Below are 15,265 nucleotides of genomic sequence, written 5' to 3'. Positions count from 1 at the left end.
CTACAGTCAGAGCGCGGTCACGAAGAGTGACGGGTTGATAAAACAACACTATGAAGGTCTTGATTTTACCACGAGGCACATATTTTATTCCACATACATTTCAAAAATTCAAAATATAAAGAATATAATAAAGAAGCTTTTTTTCTTTCTCCCGCTGGTCTTTTACAACGTTGAGAGAGAGAGCAGAGCGGTTGGATTCAGGACAGACAGACAGAATCAGAAGGGGAACCCCCGGGCCAGGTCAAGACACATACTGGGGAAATCCCTGACGCATTATATTCATAATGGGTGTTATTATTCTGTGAGGGACTTCAAATACCTTTGAATTCCTTCCTCCTTTCAGTGACAAAAGCCACTGTTTAAATAGCCACTCTACAAGCTCACAACGTGTCGTAAATGCGATGCGTCGTGACCTTGTAGATCAGCAATGTCATGCCGTACGATCGTCCTACAGCAGCTCTGGCTCATGTTGTCAAAGAGTGGATCACTGTAGACTATACAGCCTTTAAACATGTAATGTTGTTAGTAGGAATAAACACGGAAGCACCCGGGAGGAAGAGGCATAACCCATTTTGACCCGAGATCAGATTTAAAAAATGTCTTCTACATCCTGACAGTTTTCTGACATGTCAGCTATGTCAGTCGTTCTTCGATTTTTCAAAAATAGCAGCCCTACAAGCTCATAGCGCGCCACCGAGTGTCGCGCTATGAGCTTGTAGATCGCCCAAAATGGGTTAAGGAAGGGGAGGAGCCAAAGCAGAGTTCCTGTTTTACACACAAAAAAAAGGAGGTGACCCCCAGAGATAAAACAAATAAAACATATTTTATTTTGCCATGTTTGTTACCGAATGGTTTTAGCCAGACTGAGTGTGGATAAAAGTTGACATGTATAGCTATTTGGTCCAGAAAAGCCACACACAGGGGGGGGGGGGGGGGGAGGAAAAAAAGAGATTTTCGAATTTAGGATTATTTAGAAGTCAGCTGCCAAGACAGGAGGCCAATAAATGCAGTCCTGTAGTTTAACGTCGGTGTCATGTTTTCCATCAGTCCAACTGTGTTCCCAAACAGTCCTGTATCGAGTGTGTTGTGTGTGTGTGTCCCAGCTAGGGTACAGTCCACCTGCCACGCGGGGGGGGGGGGGACTTCCTGGGTCTTTCCACGCCAGGACTGAGTCACCTTTCTTGTTTGGTTTTTTGTGGAGATCCACCGGGCGGTCAGCTGGTGAGATCCTGGGGGAGTGGAGGAGGAGGCGAGGAGGAGGCGGCTGGTCGACACTTCACCGTCTGGGTTGAAGAAGGTTGACCCGCCTCCGCCTCCTCACTCTTCTTCTCCACTTCCTTCTCTTCCTCCATCTCAGCTTCCTTCCTGTTCTCCTCCCCAGCACCCTGCTCTACTTCCTTCCCGTTCTCCGGCACTTCCTCATTTCTCTCCACTTCCTCCCCGTTCGTCTCAACTTCCGTCCCGTGTTCCACCCCATTTCTCTCCACTTCCTCCCCGTTCGTCTCCATTTCCTCCCCGTTCGTATCCACTTCCTCCCGGGTCGTCTCCGCGCCCTCCTCGTTCTTCTCCTCGCCCTCCCCGCGTCTCACCACTCCCTCCTCCTTCTCGTCCTCTTCCTCCTCATCTTCCTCCCCGGAGCTCTCTTCCTCCTCCTCGCCTACGTTTGCTCCGTTTCCGGCGACGTTGAGCGAGGCTTTCTTGGTGGCGCTGACGTCGTCATCGTCATCATCCACCTCCATGACGTCTGCTCCTGGGCGTGTGGTTTCTTCATCGACACCGTCGCCGTCCTCCTCGTCCTCCTCCGTCTGGTCGTTTCCGTCGCGGTCTTTGTCGATCGTGAACAGAGGCTGGGTCTCCGCCAGAGCGTCCATCTCCTCCTCGTCGTCGCCGTGGTCCATGCTGGAGAGAAGAGACGACATCACAGGGATTTATTTACTTCATGCTGGTATTCATTCGTTCTTCAAGCTGGAAAACTCCCAGCTCCCTTTCGGGGTCGAGAGAATCTACTTCTGCTCTCACGACAACGTGGCCAATGTAACGCCTCGTACTGAAATCTTTTTTGGAATGAAACTTCGTTTAGTTTTTAGTGACAAGTCACATTTTAGTCACCTTAGTGTTAGTCTAGTTTTAGTCGACTAAATCTACAGTCGATTCAGTGGACTGAAATGTATTTTGGCGGACCTTGATGCCGTCGTAACTGTAATGACAATTTTCGAAAGATCGTTTTCTTTAGTGCAATAATAACCCTGCTGACGTGCCGTATTTTCTGCTTGTACAAAACTAGAATTTCGCCACCCATCGGGCAGCTCATCCTAATTTACGTTGCAGCGCAATATGGGAAGAAGGAAATTGTGGGAGTTGACAGACTTTTTAAACCCAGTATTGTGCCCTGCACATGTAGCAACAGATGGGTTATTATTATTATTATTATTATGTGTTGTTAATTTGTTTTGTATTATTTTGATTAGTGATGCTGAAATCAAACTGCACACTCGCTCGCACGCACGCATGCACGCACGCGCAACGACGACCCATCTTGCCTGCCCAAAATGTAATTCCTAGAAACTGGGAAACCGTTTGGAAAATCAGCATGAAAAGTGACGGTACAGGATTATCATTTCATGTCAAGTATGTATCAGAAGTTGATGTTACCCCAGGTAAAGTAGGCTAATGCGTCACAAACACTGCATGTTGAACGTTTTCCAGATGTCCACAAGTAATTCATGAAAAAGACACGAGCCTAACCTTTTTCCCCATTGTTGATATGACACCATTTAGGACAATGATAGCCTATATAGGCTAACATTATGTTGTGATATAATAATATAGCAGCGGGTATTTAAGGGCCAGTCAACGGTCATCCGTGAGAACGTGTTTTGGTACGATGATGCACGACGCAACTATTCTTACTGTATATCTCCACCCACATATATCGCGATATATTTTCATTTTTCATGTTTTTTTAGGGGGGGCTAGTGTGTGATAAGAAATGTCAGCTGTAATCATATTCCATCATATTCACATGATTTTGGAGAGAAATGAGACAGTAGAGGCCTGGAGAGGGGAGCTGTATATGTGTCTGTGACTGTGCCCAGGTGATGGTCGTTATTGATGCTCATTAATACATCAAGGAAGGCAATTATCTTTGCAATGTAGTTAAATAAAAATTGTGAAAAAAGCTTTGAGGGTAAGATAAATCATTAAAAAAAAAAATTGGTCATTTGTCTGGAAAATCATCGTGTTGAAAATATCGTGAACAATCGTATCGTGAACCTCATATCGTGATACGTATCGTATCGTGAGTTGAGTGTATCGTTACATGCCTACCTATGACGTGTGGAAACGGTTAACGTTCTTTTCTTTTCCTTACCGGCATTCACATGCAAAGCGTGACGACAAAAGACACGAGCCACGCTTTGTGATTCACCGTTAGGTAATTATTATAGGTATTATGACACGTCTTTTTCTGTGTGACATTCGCATTCAAGGAAACCTGTTACTGAATAATCGCCACGTGATCACGTCTTTGTCCCAGACGACACGAAGCATGTAATCTAATTCTAATCGGTGATACTAATAACTCAAAAGGGCAAGCCGGTTGGGTTATCCAGAACACGATGCTCAGTGAAATCCACACTACTAAAGGGCAAACAATAGGGCTGCAATAAGCCTGCGTATAATAATTGGATGGGTCGGGTCTGGTCTGTCTTGTATGTCCCGGAGTTAATCTCGTAAGCCTCTTGGACCGCACTGCCAGTAAACTAACCAGTGTTGTTGGAATTAAACTTTAGTTTAAGTCACATTTTTAGTCACCTGGAATGTGTTTAGTGTTTAGTCTAGTTTTCGTCGACTAAATATCATAAGATTTTAGTCGAACAAAATGCTGCGACGCGTTGTGAGCTTGTAGATCGGCTATTTTCAGCATGCAAATAATTGTAAACTGACTCGTACTGGATCTCTATGTCCACTAGTCCCTTCCTAACATTTGTCTAGTTTTAATTTCTCGACGAAATTGTCAGTATATTTAGTCTTAGTTTCAGTCATCATAGCTTAGTTTTCATGTAGTTTCCATTTAGTTTTCGCCGGTGAAAAAAAGGTAGTCGACGAACATTTTTCGTCTTCGTTTTTAGTCGACAAATACAACATTGTAAACAACACGATTTCGATCGTGTCGTTTGACGAGTTTCGATTCCCGTCAGTCTCGGATTCGCTCTCTAACCCGTTTCCTGTCTCTCTACTACTGAATTGTAGAGGCAGCGGTGGCCAAACGGTTTGCGGAGCGGTCTTGATATCGGAAGGTCGCTAGTTCGTATCCCCGGACCGGCACGTTAAAATTACCACCGCTGAAGTGCCCTTGAGCAAGGCATTGAACCCCTACCATGAAATGTTCTATGAGCAGGGCCTGGCTGTAAACAAGTTCTTGAGCTTAGTCCAGTTACCCTGCAGGGTAAACATGGTAACTTTGCTTAACTTTGCTTAATTGAATAAAGAAAAATCATATATCATATCTTCATCGACTGAGTGACATCACAGACTTGGCCACATTTTATCCACGGTCCAACATTGACTCCACCCTTTTTATTACTGAAATATAGACTGCAACACAGCATCTTCTTTCTAGAATTAGTCACTTCTTTTTTTTTTCTACCTACGTCAATCTATAGCAATTCTGAGTTACTGTAATCTAAAACATAGTATTTTCTGTGTTCAACACGTTTCCAAATGTCGGGGGATAAGAACCAGTATGTGAGTTGGCTTGTGGCCTGACTGGATTGGTGGACGAAGCATTTGAGTGTTTCTGCTCTCTCTCTCTCACCTGGCCTGCTCTCTCTCACCTGGCCTTCTCTCTCTCTCTCTCTCACACCTGGCCTTCTCTCTCTCTCTCTCTCTCTCTCACACCTGGCCTGCTCTCTCTCACCTGGCCTTCTCTCTCTCTCTCTCTCTCTCTCTCTCACCTGGCCTGCTCTCTCTCACCTGGCCTTCTCTCTCTCTCTCTCTCTCTCTCTCTCTCTCTCTCTCTCTCTCTCTCTCTCTCTCTCACCTGGCCTGTGCTCCGGTCACTCTCATCTTCTGCCACATGTAGTCCAGGAACATGGAGGCCTGCAACAGGCGGCCGATCCTCTGCATGTGTCTGTCTGTGAAGAGACGACGCTCATTTAAAACCAATCACAACTCTCATTTTACACTTTGTGAATCGACTACTAAGAAACGTTTACATTGTTGTGAGCCAAACGAGCCGTAATTATTCAGCGTAAGACATTTTAAGAGAGAGACAGTCAGTGCTATCAAAGTGCTCGGAAAACATTATATACTTATTTTTCCTTAGTGAGCCGTTTGCTCCCCTTTTCAATGACGTTTTCTTTTCCCACGTCTCCCTCTCTCATTTCAGTCAAAACATCCCCATCAATGACGCACAGCACATGTAGTGGCTCCACTGACCTGTGTAAGGGATGAGGCCCTCCAGGTGGGCGCGGGCCCCCTGGTACGTCAGCAGCTCGTCGGGGGGCACGTGCGTGAGGAGAACCTGCACCACGGCCTGGGCGTCCTGGCAGTTCCGGGCGTTGGTGTTCCACACCACACAGTAACCCAGCAGAGACTCTGAGGACCACGTTATAGGGGGACAGTCAAAATTAAAACCCGTTCTTCTGACCTGAGATCAGATTCTAAAAATGTCTGTTTGAAAATGACAGTTTTCTGAAAAAGCTATGTTTCTGTGTCAGTCGGTCTTCGATTTTTCAAAAATAGCAGACCTACAAGGTCGTATGAGCTTGTAGATCTGCTATTTTTCAATAGCTAAAGCATAACGTAATGGTAATGCTAACACCAAAAGGGGTTCCCGCCCCAAACGGGGTTAAATTATTATGCACAGCTTTGCGTGTTGGTTGAGTTTGAGCACGTGTCTGTGTTTGTAGCACGGAATGTGATGATTTGATTGGCTGAGCACGGAATGAGGTGATGCATGATGATGAGAGTGCCCCTCACGTCACACGGGTGTGATTTTTAAATCACTGAGCAGACCTGCACCCGTTTTAATTTAATTTCATTTGGTTGTAACGGAAGGCGATTATAGGGCATTCGCTGCTATGGCTTGATTTTTTGCAGAATAAACTTAACGATTAGGCAATTAGGCAGACCGACCAACAATGGCCTTTAGCTAGAAGGAATGGACAGCTATAGTTTTTAAGCTTTCGCTCTTAATTCTTTGTATTGTCTGTTGGCTTTTTAATTTCTTCATTGAATTGACTTCATATTTCACGTTTGCCTTGTGTGTCTGTGAATCACTTAGTAAACCTGTTTTTGAAAAAGTCCTATACAAATAGCAGTCCCCCAGGGCTGCATACTAGGTCCACATATTCTTTCCCTCGAGACCAAATCTCGTCGACGAAAATAGCCGCTTGGAACGAATTCCGCTTCACTGTGCACAGCGGCCATTTTGCTCTCAAGAAGTATGACATAGGACTTAAGCGCTTATAGGGTTAAGTGCAAAATGTCCACTGTGTGAATACCGGGGGTCAGCGGTGTTACCTTTCTGGTCCTGTCGAAGCTTCAGCACAGTCTTCTCCAACAGCTCACAGCTGTCTTCAGTCTGCCGGAGGGCTGGGGGACAAAGGGCAAAAGGTCACGAGGTCAAACACAAACACACATAGTGATGTTCAACTTCACATCGTGGGTCAACTACACCCAAGGTCATGGTCCTCCTCCAGTGTTGACACGTTTTGAGCTTGTAGATCTGCTATTTTTTGAAATATTCAAATTGAAATCTTGAATTATCTTTTGCTATTTTTGAATTGGAATCCTGAAAATGTACATTTTTATGTACTTTCAAATGCCTTTAATTATACTTGTCTTGAGCATTGAGCTACTAATTTAGACTGAAGTAATTAAAGCGGGTCATGTTTGCATGTTGTGGAATTGTAAACAGCTGAAACCAATATTATATCAGTGTTCTGACCTAATGTGGCCCTCTAACCTGAGGGCCACATTAAGTGAAGGTGGGTGGGCCGCCAGTTGCCCATGTATGGTATAGATACTAGCAACCATGCAACAGAACCTCAAAGTATGTGAAAACATATATATTTGTCTTTTGTCTTGTTGGAATAATACTTGTTAGTGAGATGCAACAACAATACAAATCCAGAATTTTATTTCAAATCTTGAAACACACATATATGTACGTAGAATTGTAGTAAATGGTGCATATAACAATGACACACACATGTCCATTACTTCTATAGAACTCACTATACTACGCACAGGATTAACTTGACCGAGGATTCATGTGCGATTATCCAACATCTGCATGGCTTATATTACCGTGAGTTGCATCACACAAGACGACACATAAAATGCCATTATTGCAGCAGAACTTGTTGGGAAAATGGAATGAGAGAAAACCTGCCCCGAAGACAAAGTGACATAACAGCACCGACTGGGAAGAAAAGGTGACACAGCGGTAATTATTACAGCATTGTGTCAGCTTGTGTATTTGACGTTTACAATTGTTGAGTAACTCCCGACGACAAAGACATGCTCCTTTGACACAACGCGTTATCATCAGTTCAGTGGGTTAATGACGGCTAAATGGATCCACCTGCTGCACCAGACTCACTTAGGGAGGAGACCAGGCCTTTTATAATCTCTCCTCTGGCAGCGCATTCCAAAGCGTATAGGAACGCTGATGCCAAAGGCATGTACTGTACTGTACTGCACCATATATATCACATAATTGCGGAATTTGCGGCGCAAAGCAAACAAACGCCTTGGCGAGGTTCATGTCGGCAGTTCCTGCACCTCAAAGATTTCCTAACTATCCGGCCGTCACCGCCAGGCGTTAAAAGGAGAATTCCATACTAGAAGAAGGCTTTCTTACCTTTATTTGTAGTTGTTACATCCCCACCAAAGAGGTCCAGGTGTTATTTTGTGCAAAAAGTGCATTATTTCCCCCACCATAAGCCCCCAATCGGGGTTGGGTTTTTGTGCTAATTCGCTTATTTCCATCGAAATAAGGAGTAAAGTGTGCCGCTTGGGATACTATTTACATTATGAAGAGAGGATATATACAAAATAAATAAGTTTTTGAGCGATGGAAATAAGCGAATTAATAAGCAAAAGACCCCATAGCCCCATTCAATTCAATGTAATTCAATGCTTCAAGGCTTATGGTAGGGGAAATAGCCAATAATGAACTTTTGCACAAAATAACACCTGGACCTCTTTGGTGGGGACGTAATGACTACAAATAAAGGTAAGAAAGCCTTGTAGTATGGAATTCTCCTTTAACACTGTGTGTGATTTGTCAGACACTCAATGCACGTGGTGATTCGTATTGTTTTATTTCCGCACTCCCACGCCAGCATCGCACCGTTTTGAATGTTGTCTGAGGAAGTTAGGAGGTACAAAGCTCAATGCCGCATACGGGCAGCTACTAAGCTACAGGCTACCGTTCGTTTTTGATGCAAGAGAGAGACAGTGACGTGGAGATGCAAAGTGACGACCCGGCGTTTGTAGCCGATACTAAATCTACAATCCGAGTTCAGCCGACTTCAAACTGCAGCTACAAAGTCGCAATACAACCAAGTGTTTGCTTAACCCATTTTGACCTGGGAAGGATTCTACAAAATGTCTTCTAAATCCTGACAGTTTTCTGAAAAACCCCTATGTTTCTATGTCAGTGGTTCTCAAACATCTTCATGTCAAGGACCCCCGAGATTATATGTAATTGCCCGCCGACCCCCCAATCTGAAAATATGTTGTTCCCCCGCAGAAGCAGATACGAGTTAAAAACGTTCGCTCTGAAAGAATATATTCAAGCATTTTCACGACTTTTCAAAAATAGCAGATCTACAAGCTCGTAGCTCGTTTGCTGCCAAAAACAACAGTGATCCCGGGTACAGCCAACTCGGCATTAGTAGCATTAGTAGCACAGCTTGGGTGTGGCAAGTCGTGCGGGAAGTACGTGGGAGCTGATATTAGGTGTGGCGCTCCACCTCAGCAATACATCTCCCAGGGGTGGCACATCAACAGCAGAGTCACAGCTGAGGTTGATAATTAATGAGACACACCTTTGAGTGAGCACAGTGTGAGGCTGGTCCAGGGTCAGATTCAACGTACCTTTGATAACTCTGAGCACGGTGTGAGGCTGGTCCAGGGAGATGGCCAGGCCCAGAGCTTTCAGGTACTTCTTCTCGTGCAGTAAGTTGGACAACTCCTGCTGCCTGCATGTGTAACACACGCACGCACACGCACGCACACACGCACGCGAAAGAGGCGGAAGGATTATTTCAATTTATTTTCTTATATCCTTATTGCCTAACTTAGACCCTAGCAGCAGAACCAAACAGTGACGTTATTATAGCTGAAAACGATTTGCAGTTCATAGAGCAACTTCACCATAAAAAAAACCATCACAACAACCATCACCACCCTAACGACTGTCATGTTCAATCAGGAAGGACGTCCACACCTGCATTGTTCAAACGATTTGCAATGAATCATGTTACCAGTAGGAGAGAAACTGCAAAGTGTCTTACTCCTAGACATATGTGTTATAGAGTTGTAACACATATTATATATATTCTTTCCTACCATTGCTGTCATGGCCGTACCTTAGAGCTACCCGATTTATGGCAAAATAAATGGTTATGGGAAAACTTAACTTAAATAATAATCATTATTATGGGTCCATAAAACATGTATTCAGCTCTTTTGAATGCATTAATTGCATACACTATTCGGTGATATATTTTCGGGCCGAAACCGAATAGGTCGAAAATGCATTTTTTTTTAGCCATTTTCTGCCGAATATTTTCTGCGGCCGAATAGTCGGTGCATCACTCATTTTGTTGCAGTTGTAGGAACAGCTACATTTGAACCCCGTTTTTAATCAGAATCCATCTATTAGCATGATACAGTTCACAGAGTCTGTTAACCTGCACATACATCCATACATCAGGTTTGTGACACAGAAGGGGCAAGTGGCAAAACTGGCTATAATACTCAAGTAGGACATTCATTTACGAAAGAAAAAAAACAAACAAAAAGTTATAGTATAGAATATGGAGTTTCTGCCCCGACAGTGAAATGAGAGATGGTGTTTTTTGGGGGGGGGACGGACTCACTTGACAATCTGGCCTTCCAGTTTAGCTTGTTCCTCTGCCAGCTCCACCTTGGTCACGTCCTACAGACACAACACGACCATGTTTAGATACAGTACTACAATAAATGGTAAATGGTGCATTGATATAGTGCTTTTATACAAAGCACCTGACATAGATTGTGCATTACATTCACGCGCTCGCACACGCACACGCACACGCACACACACACACACACACACACACACACACACACACACACACACACACACACACACACACACACACACACACACACACACGGCGGAGGAAACCATGCGAGGCACCAACCTGCAAAACCGGGAGCAATTAGGGGTTCAGAGTGTTCTATAGACTGATGCTATAGGTTCATTGTTTACCTGGAGTCCTATAGAAATGTGTAATGTAGTGATGCATTTATTTCAGCTGTTACAATTTCCAAACACGACACGCTTTAATTACTTAGAAACTGAATGACTAGTATTAGAATTCTATTGCCTTTTTTTGTGTCCAATGTATTTGAAATTTTAGTTCATAACAAGTTAACAACTATAACTAGACAACCTCGTAGAGGTCGCAATTTTAAAAAATTGCAGAGTGTGGTTGCCGCAGTGGCTTACATATATATACCCCTCCCACTGATATTGCCAGCCTGTTACAGTTTCAAGTCACACCTTAGATCGTGTGTAAGTAATTCGGAGGGGATTTAACCCCCGAAATTCTGGTTTTCCGACAAACGGTTACATTTATCGCGTTTGCGGCGCCCCCTATGGATGAAAATGGAATTGCTTTTGGAACTCGGTTGAACGAACCACCCCGGACATGTGATTCAAATTTTGGATGGATTGGACATTCCGTTCGTGATTTATGGCATTTTTCGTGATATAGGCCCCTCCTACTGACTTCGGAAGACGATTACGGCCGAACGATACGCACTACCGAAAATCTGCAGTTGGTGTTTTAATCGGATGGGTCCAGAGATCACGTGTACAGATTTTTGTGAGATTTGGACAAAATCTGTAGGAGGAAAAGCAAAAAGTGTGTTTTGGACAAAATTAAAAATGGCGGAAAATCCATCATGGCGGACATGGGCGTGGCCTATATGTGGAGATGCGTCATGACCCAAGGAATCCAGGGAAAAAATAATTTCTACGGTTCAAGAGTTATGTGCCAAAAGGTAAAGTGGGCTGTTATAGCGCCACCATGAGGCCGACCTAAAAAATTATAATTTTAATTAATTTTAGTGATAATTAGGAAATATTCCTCCAAGTTTTGTAACTATAATAAAAATAGCAGATCTACAAGCTCGTAGCGCGCCACTCGGTGGCGCGCTACGAGCTTGTAGGTCTGCTATTCTTTGAAAAATCGTGAAAATATTTATTTCAGAAAACTGGAGGATTTAGAAGATTTTTTTTTATTTTGAGGTCAGGCCTAAATGGGTTAATAATAAGCCATCCCCTATAGTGTGCTATCTATTCTGTTGCAAAGTGAGTGGGACGGCATTTCTCAACCATCCGTCACAACCTGTCAGGCCGACATGAAGTCCCATTGTGTCTCCACGACTGCCTGCAGCCTATCGCTGCTCTCTCTTGTGTGTGTGGCATTCTAATCAATCTAATCAACGGCAGCCTATAGCTTCTCTCTATGTGTGTGACATTCTAATCCTATCCCAGCATCTCCTGCATGTTGACTCGACTTATCTTTACAGAACCAGAGAAACAAGCTCACACCTTTGGGAGGAGTAACATCTTACAGGAACCCGGACTGGGAAGTTATTGTAGCTTAAGGCCTGTTTCCAAGGCCCCCCCGGCATGTGGAAATACAACAGTACTGTACAGTTACATGTACGGTATGGTCGGTATATACTGGCCTGAGGGCAAGAGACGGGCCTGCAGACAGTTATAGGAATAGCAGTGAAACGCCTGACATTGAGTCACACAGGAGTACGACTGGTTGTATGACTTTTACAACCTGGTTTTACGACCGTAGAGATAAAGCTGATATACCATTGTCGTTGTTGTGTGCCAGTAACTATTTAACGGGGTCCACCCGAGGCTCTATTATTAGGCCCACTGTTTTTGTTCCACCCCCCTTCCCCCTTCTGCACTTGCACTCTCTCTCTCTCTCTCTCTCTCTCTCTCTCTCTCTCTGTAATTAGCACTAGGCAACAGTGCAACACTATCTCTCTCTCTCTCTTTGTTTCTGGCACAACAGCGCCACTTTTGCCCCTACTGGTACTCATAGCCACACACATAGGTTAACACGGACATTGCTGTTCCTTGGAGTGGTTGCACCACTCAAAAATCACACCCGTGTGCACTGAGTGGTGCAACTCCCCCCCCCCCCCTCTCTCTCATTAGCAGGCAACAGTGCAGCACTATCTCTCTCTCTCTCTGTTTCTGGCACAACAGCGCCCCTACTGGTACTCATTAAAGTCACATAGGTTGACACGGACATTGCTGTTCCTTGGAGTGGTTGCACCACTCAAAAAGGTAATGAACATAAAGGAGACCAATGGTGGCAGCCCTGCTTCAGTCTACTAGTCTATTCTTCAAGTAACATGTGACATATGACACATGTCACATATTTCAGTTTTGCAGTATATTTTGTTGGATTTTAACTGGATATGGCCGAATTTAGCCCAAGGAGTGTTTTTTGTGCAAAACTAATGCTTGGAATGGATTCAGAATCATGAAAATGTACATATGTCACATGTAAAGAATGATGACATTTTGATTCATTTTTGCCATAGAGGATGTTAATGGCATGGTCGCATATTATGCTAGAATAACTCAAATTGCTCAACGTGCAACTTTTAGCAACCACGCTGAATTTCATCCATTAGGCCTATAGATAACATTTCTATCATACAAGTTTACATTAATCACCATTTTGGGTGGGAACCCCTTTTGGTGTTAGCATTATGTTATGCTTTAGCTATTGAAAAATAGTAGATCTCCAAGCTCATAGCGCGCCACCAAGTGGCGCGCTACGAGCTTGTAGGTCTGCTATTTTTGTCGTGAAAAAGTGGCGCGAACATCTTTTAACTCAAATCTTTACTTCTGGAAGGTCCCGGAACAACACATTTTCAGATGGGGGGGTCGGTGGCCAATTACATATAATCTTTATGGTCCTTGACATGAAAATGTATAAGGAACCACTGACATAGAAACATTTAGAAGCCTTTTTTGTTTTGAATCGTCACTCAGGTCAGAATGGGTTAATCACCATTTCCAGTAGACTATATATATATATACTCACATCCCAGACGATGACGTTGGAGTCGGCGGAGCCGGTCACCATCCTGTCGTCCTTGCGGCTGACGTGCAGGCCCCACACCTTGTCCTGGTGGGCGTCCAGGGTCTTCACACACTCGTTAGACTTGATGGTCCACAGCTTGACCAGGCCGTCCGAGCCACTGGGGGGGACACAGAACATAATTCACACACTCGTTAGACTTGATGGTCCACAGCTTGACCAGGCCGTCCGAGCCACTGGGGGGACACAGAACATAATTCACACACTCGTTAAACTTGATGGTCCACAGCTTGACCAGGCCGTCCGAGCCACTGGGGGACACAGAGAGAGGGAGGATGACGATGGTATAACAGTGGGTCGGAGAGGAGAGGAAGAACTGGCGCTGCCCGGCTCTGTCTGTTTACCGCTTCTCCACCACCACATCCTTTTGTTGACATTTAGCTTATTTCAATATTTGATTGTGATATTTTTAGCTAGAGATGCTCCGATAATCGGCCAGCGATCGGTACCGATATTCGGTACTCTGCATTTACCCTATCTGTGATCGGCAAATTTACCCTATCTTTTATACCATTTAAGTGGTATATAAATGTCAATCAGATATAGAGCATAATATCATTTTTGCAATTTTTGTGACAGGCCTAAACATTCTACCCTTCCCCCCCCCCCCCCCCCCCCCACACACATGAACAGTTTTGCCATATAATCATTTAGGAAATATTAAAATGTGCAACATTTCACAAGATCCGTATCGATCAGGTCATCGTAACAAGGACCTATCGGTATCGGCCGATCATGAGGAAAAACAATCGGTGATCGCCATCGGTCCCAAAAAGCCTGATCGGAGCATCCCTAATTTTAAACTCATTCCATCGTTGGCAAGTTATATTTCGGCACAGCCGACGTCACTAACTACTAGTGTGTGCAATTTGGAGTTTGGTGCATTTTTTTGGCATGAACTGTGACTACTTGAAAAATGTTAAATGTGTTACAATTTGTATGTGTCTAACACTTAGTCTACACTGTGAAGCTTTTACATTCAAAGAAACGGGGAAAGGGTTGCTACCAAACGGCTATGTGGTTATACTTTATAGTGTACGACACGTAGCAGCTAGTACACGCGTGTTCTATTTCCATTGCAGAACGGCTCTGCATCGTAAGTGCGTGCTGGCTGGGTGTGTGTGTGCATCAACCCTAAATAGAATAATAGAGTTATGGCAGTGTCCAAAAATTCGGGCTATGTCGGTGTAATCTGGCGCCGCCAGCATCACCAACACATCCAGTAAACGATGTTGAACTTCCCTGTTTCATTGTTGAGTTAACAGCAACTGCCAACCATTATACCGGAGGATTAGTGTACACAGTGCCAATTTCACCGGTTTCATGTCTATATAAAAAGACAGGGAATCAATCACTGCATGCTTGACTATATATGTACAGACAGTTTACTGGAAGATGGGAGGAGATATTATCAGCTTCCCTTTGGAGAGCTGCCATCCCTTGTTATCCTCTTCTGTGAATGTCAAGTTAGGGACCAAATCCTTCCTCCTCCTCCTCACAAAGGAAAAAGCCTGGCTCGACCCTCGGCCTGAGTCGGTTGATGCAGGTTGCCGTTTTCTCACACTACGTAGTAGAATAATCTCCACTTTAAAGGGATTGTGACATAAAAAAAAAGGTTTTGGAATTGTTCTTATTTTTTTTAGGTTTTCTAATCTCAATTGCACCCAAAAAACATGAACTTTTAACATTCAGTAGATTTTCTGTGATCTGGGGTTTTCTGGCTCAAACAAGTGCTCTGATTTGCCGGCAGGCAGTTTGTGATGTAAGAGCCTGCAAATCCCATATATGTCAATGGGATTTGCCAGCAGATGTCACTGTTTTCACTGTGTTGCCTG

General features: G+C 44.1%; 1 protein-coding gene across 2 annotated transcripts in view; it reads right to left on the bottom strand.

Annotated features, from left to right (window-relative positions):
- Positions 1-804: 804 nt before the first annotated feature.
- The window catches only part of tbl3 (transducin beta like 3), a 38,617-nt gene continuing 24,156 nt past the window's right edge, over positions 805-15,265 (bottom strand). The window contains exons 17-24 of one of the 2 annotated variants that reach the window (XM_080775303.1): positions 13,374-13,530; positions 10,119-10,177; positions 9,112-9,215; positions 6,526-6,597; positions 5,440-5,598; positions 5,042-5,135; positions 1,473-1,899; positions 805-1,418 (exon numbers count right to left, since the gene is read on the bottom strand). In XM_080775303.1, the coding sequence (XP_080631429.1) occupies positions 1,215-1,418; positions 1,473-1,899; positions 5,042-5,135; positions 5,440-5,598; positions 6,526-6,597; positions 9,112-9,215; positions 10,119-10,177; positions 13,374-13,530 (1,276 nt within the window). In that variant the 3' untranslated portion in view covers positions 805-1,214. Of the gene's footprint in view, positions 1,900-5,041; positions 5,136-5,439; positions 5,599-6,525; positions 6,598-9,111; positions 9,216-10,118; positions 10,178-13,373; positions 13,531-15,265 lie in introns of both variants that reach the window. The other variant, XM_080775302.1, reaches the window with a different exon arrangement.

Source organism: Protomyctophum bolini (assembly GCF_963924005.1).
Source record: "Protomyctophum bolini genome assembly, chromosome: 11".
NCBI lineage: Eukaryota > Metazoa > Chordata > Actinopteri > Myctophiformes > Myctophidae > Protomyctophum > Protomyctophum bolini.
This window is presented reverse-complemented; position numbering and strand designations above follow the sequence as displayed.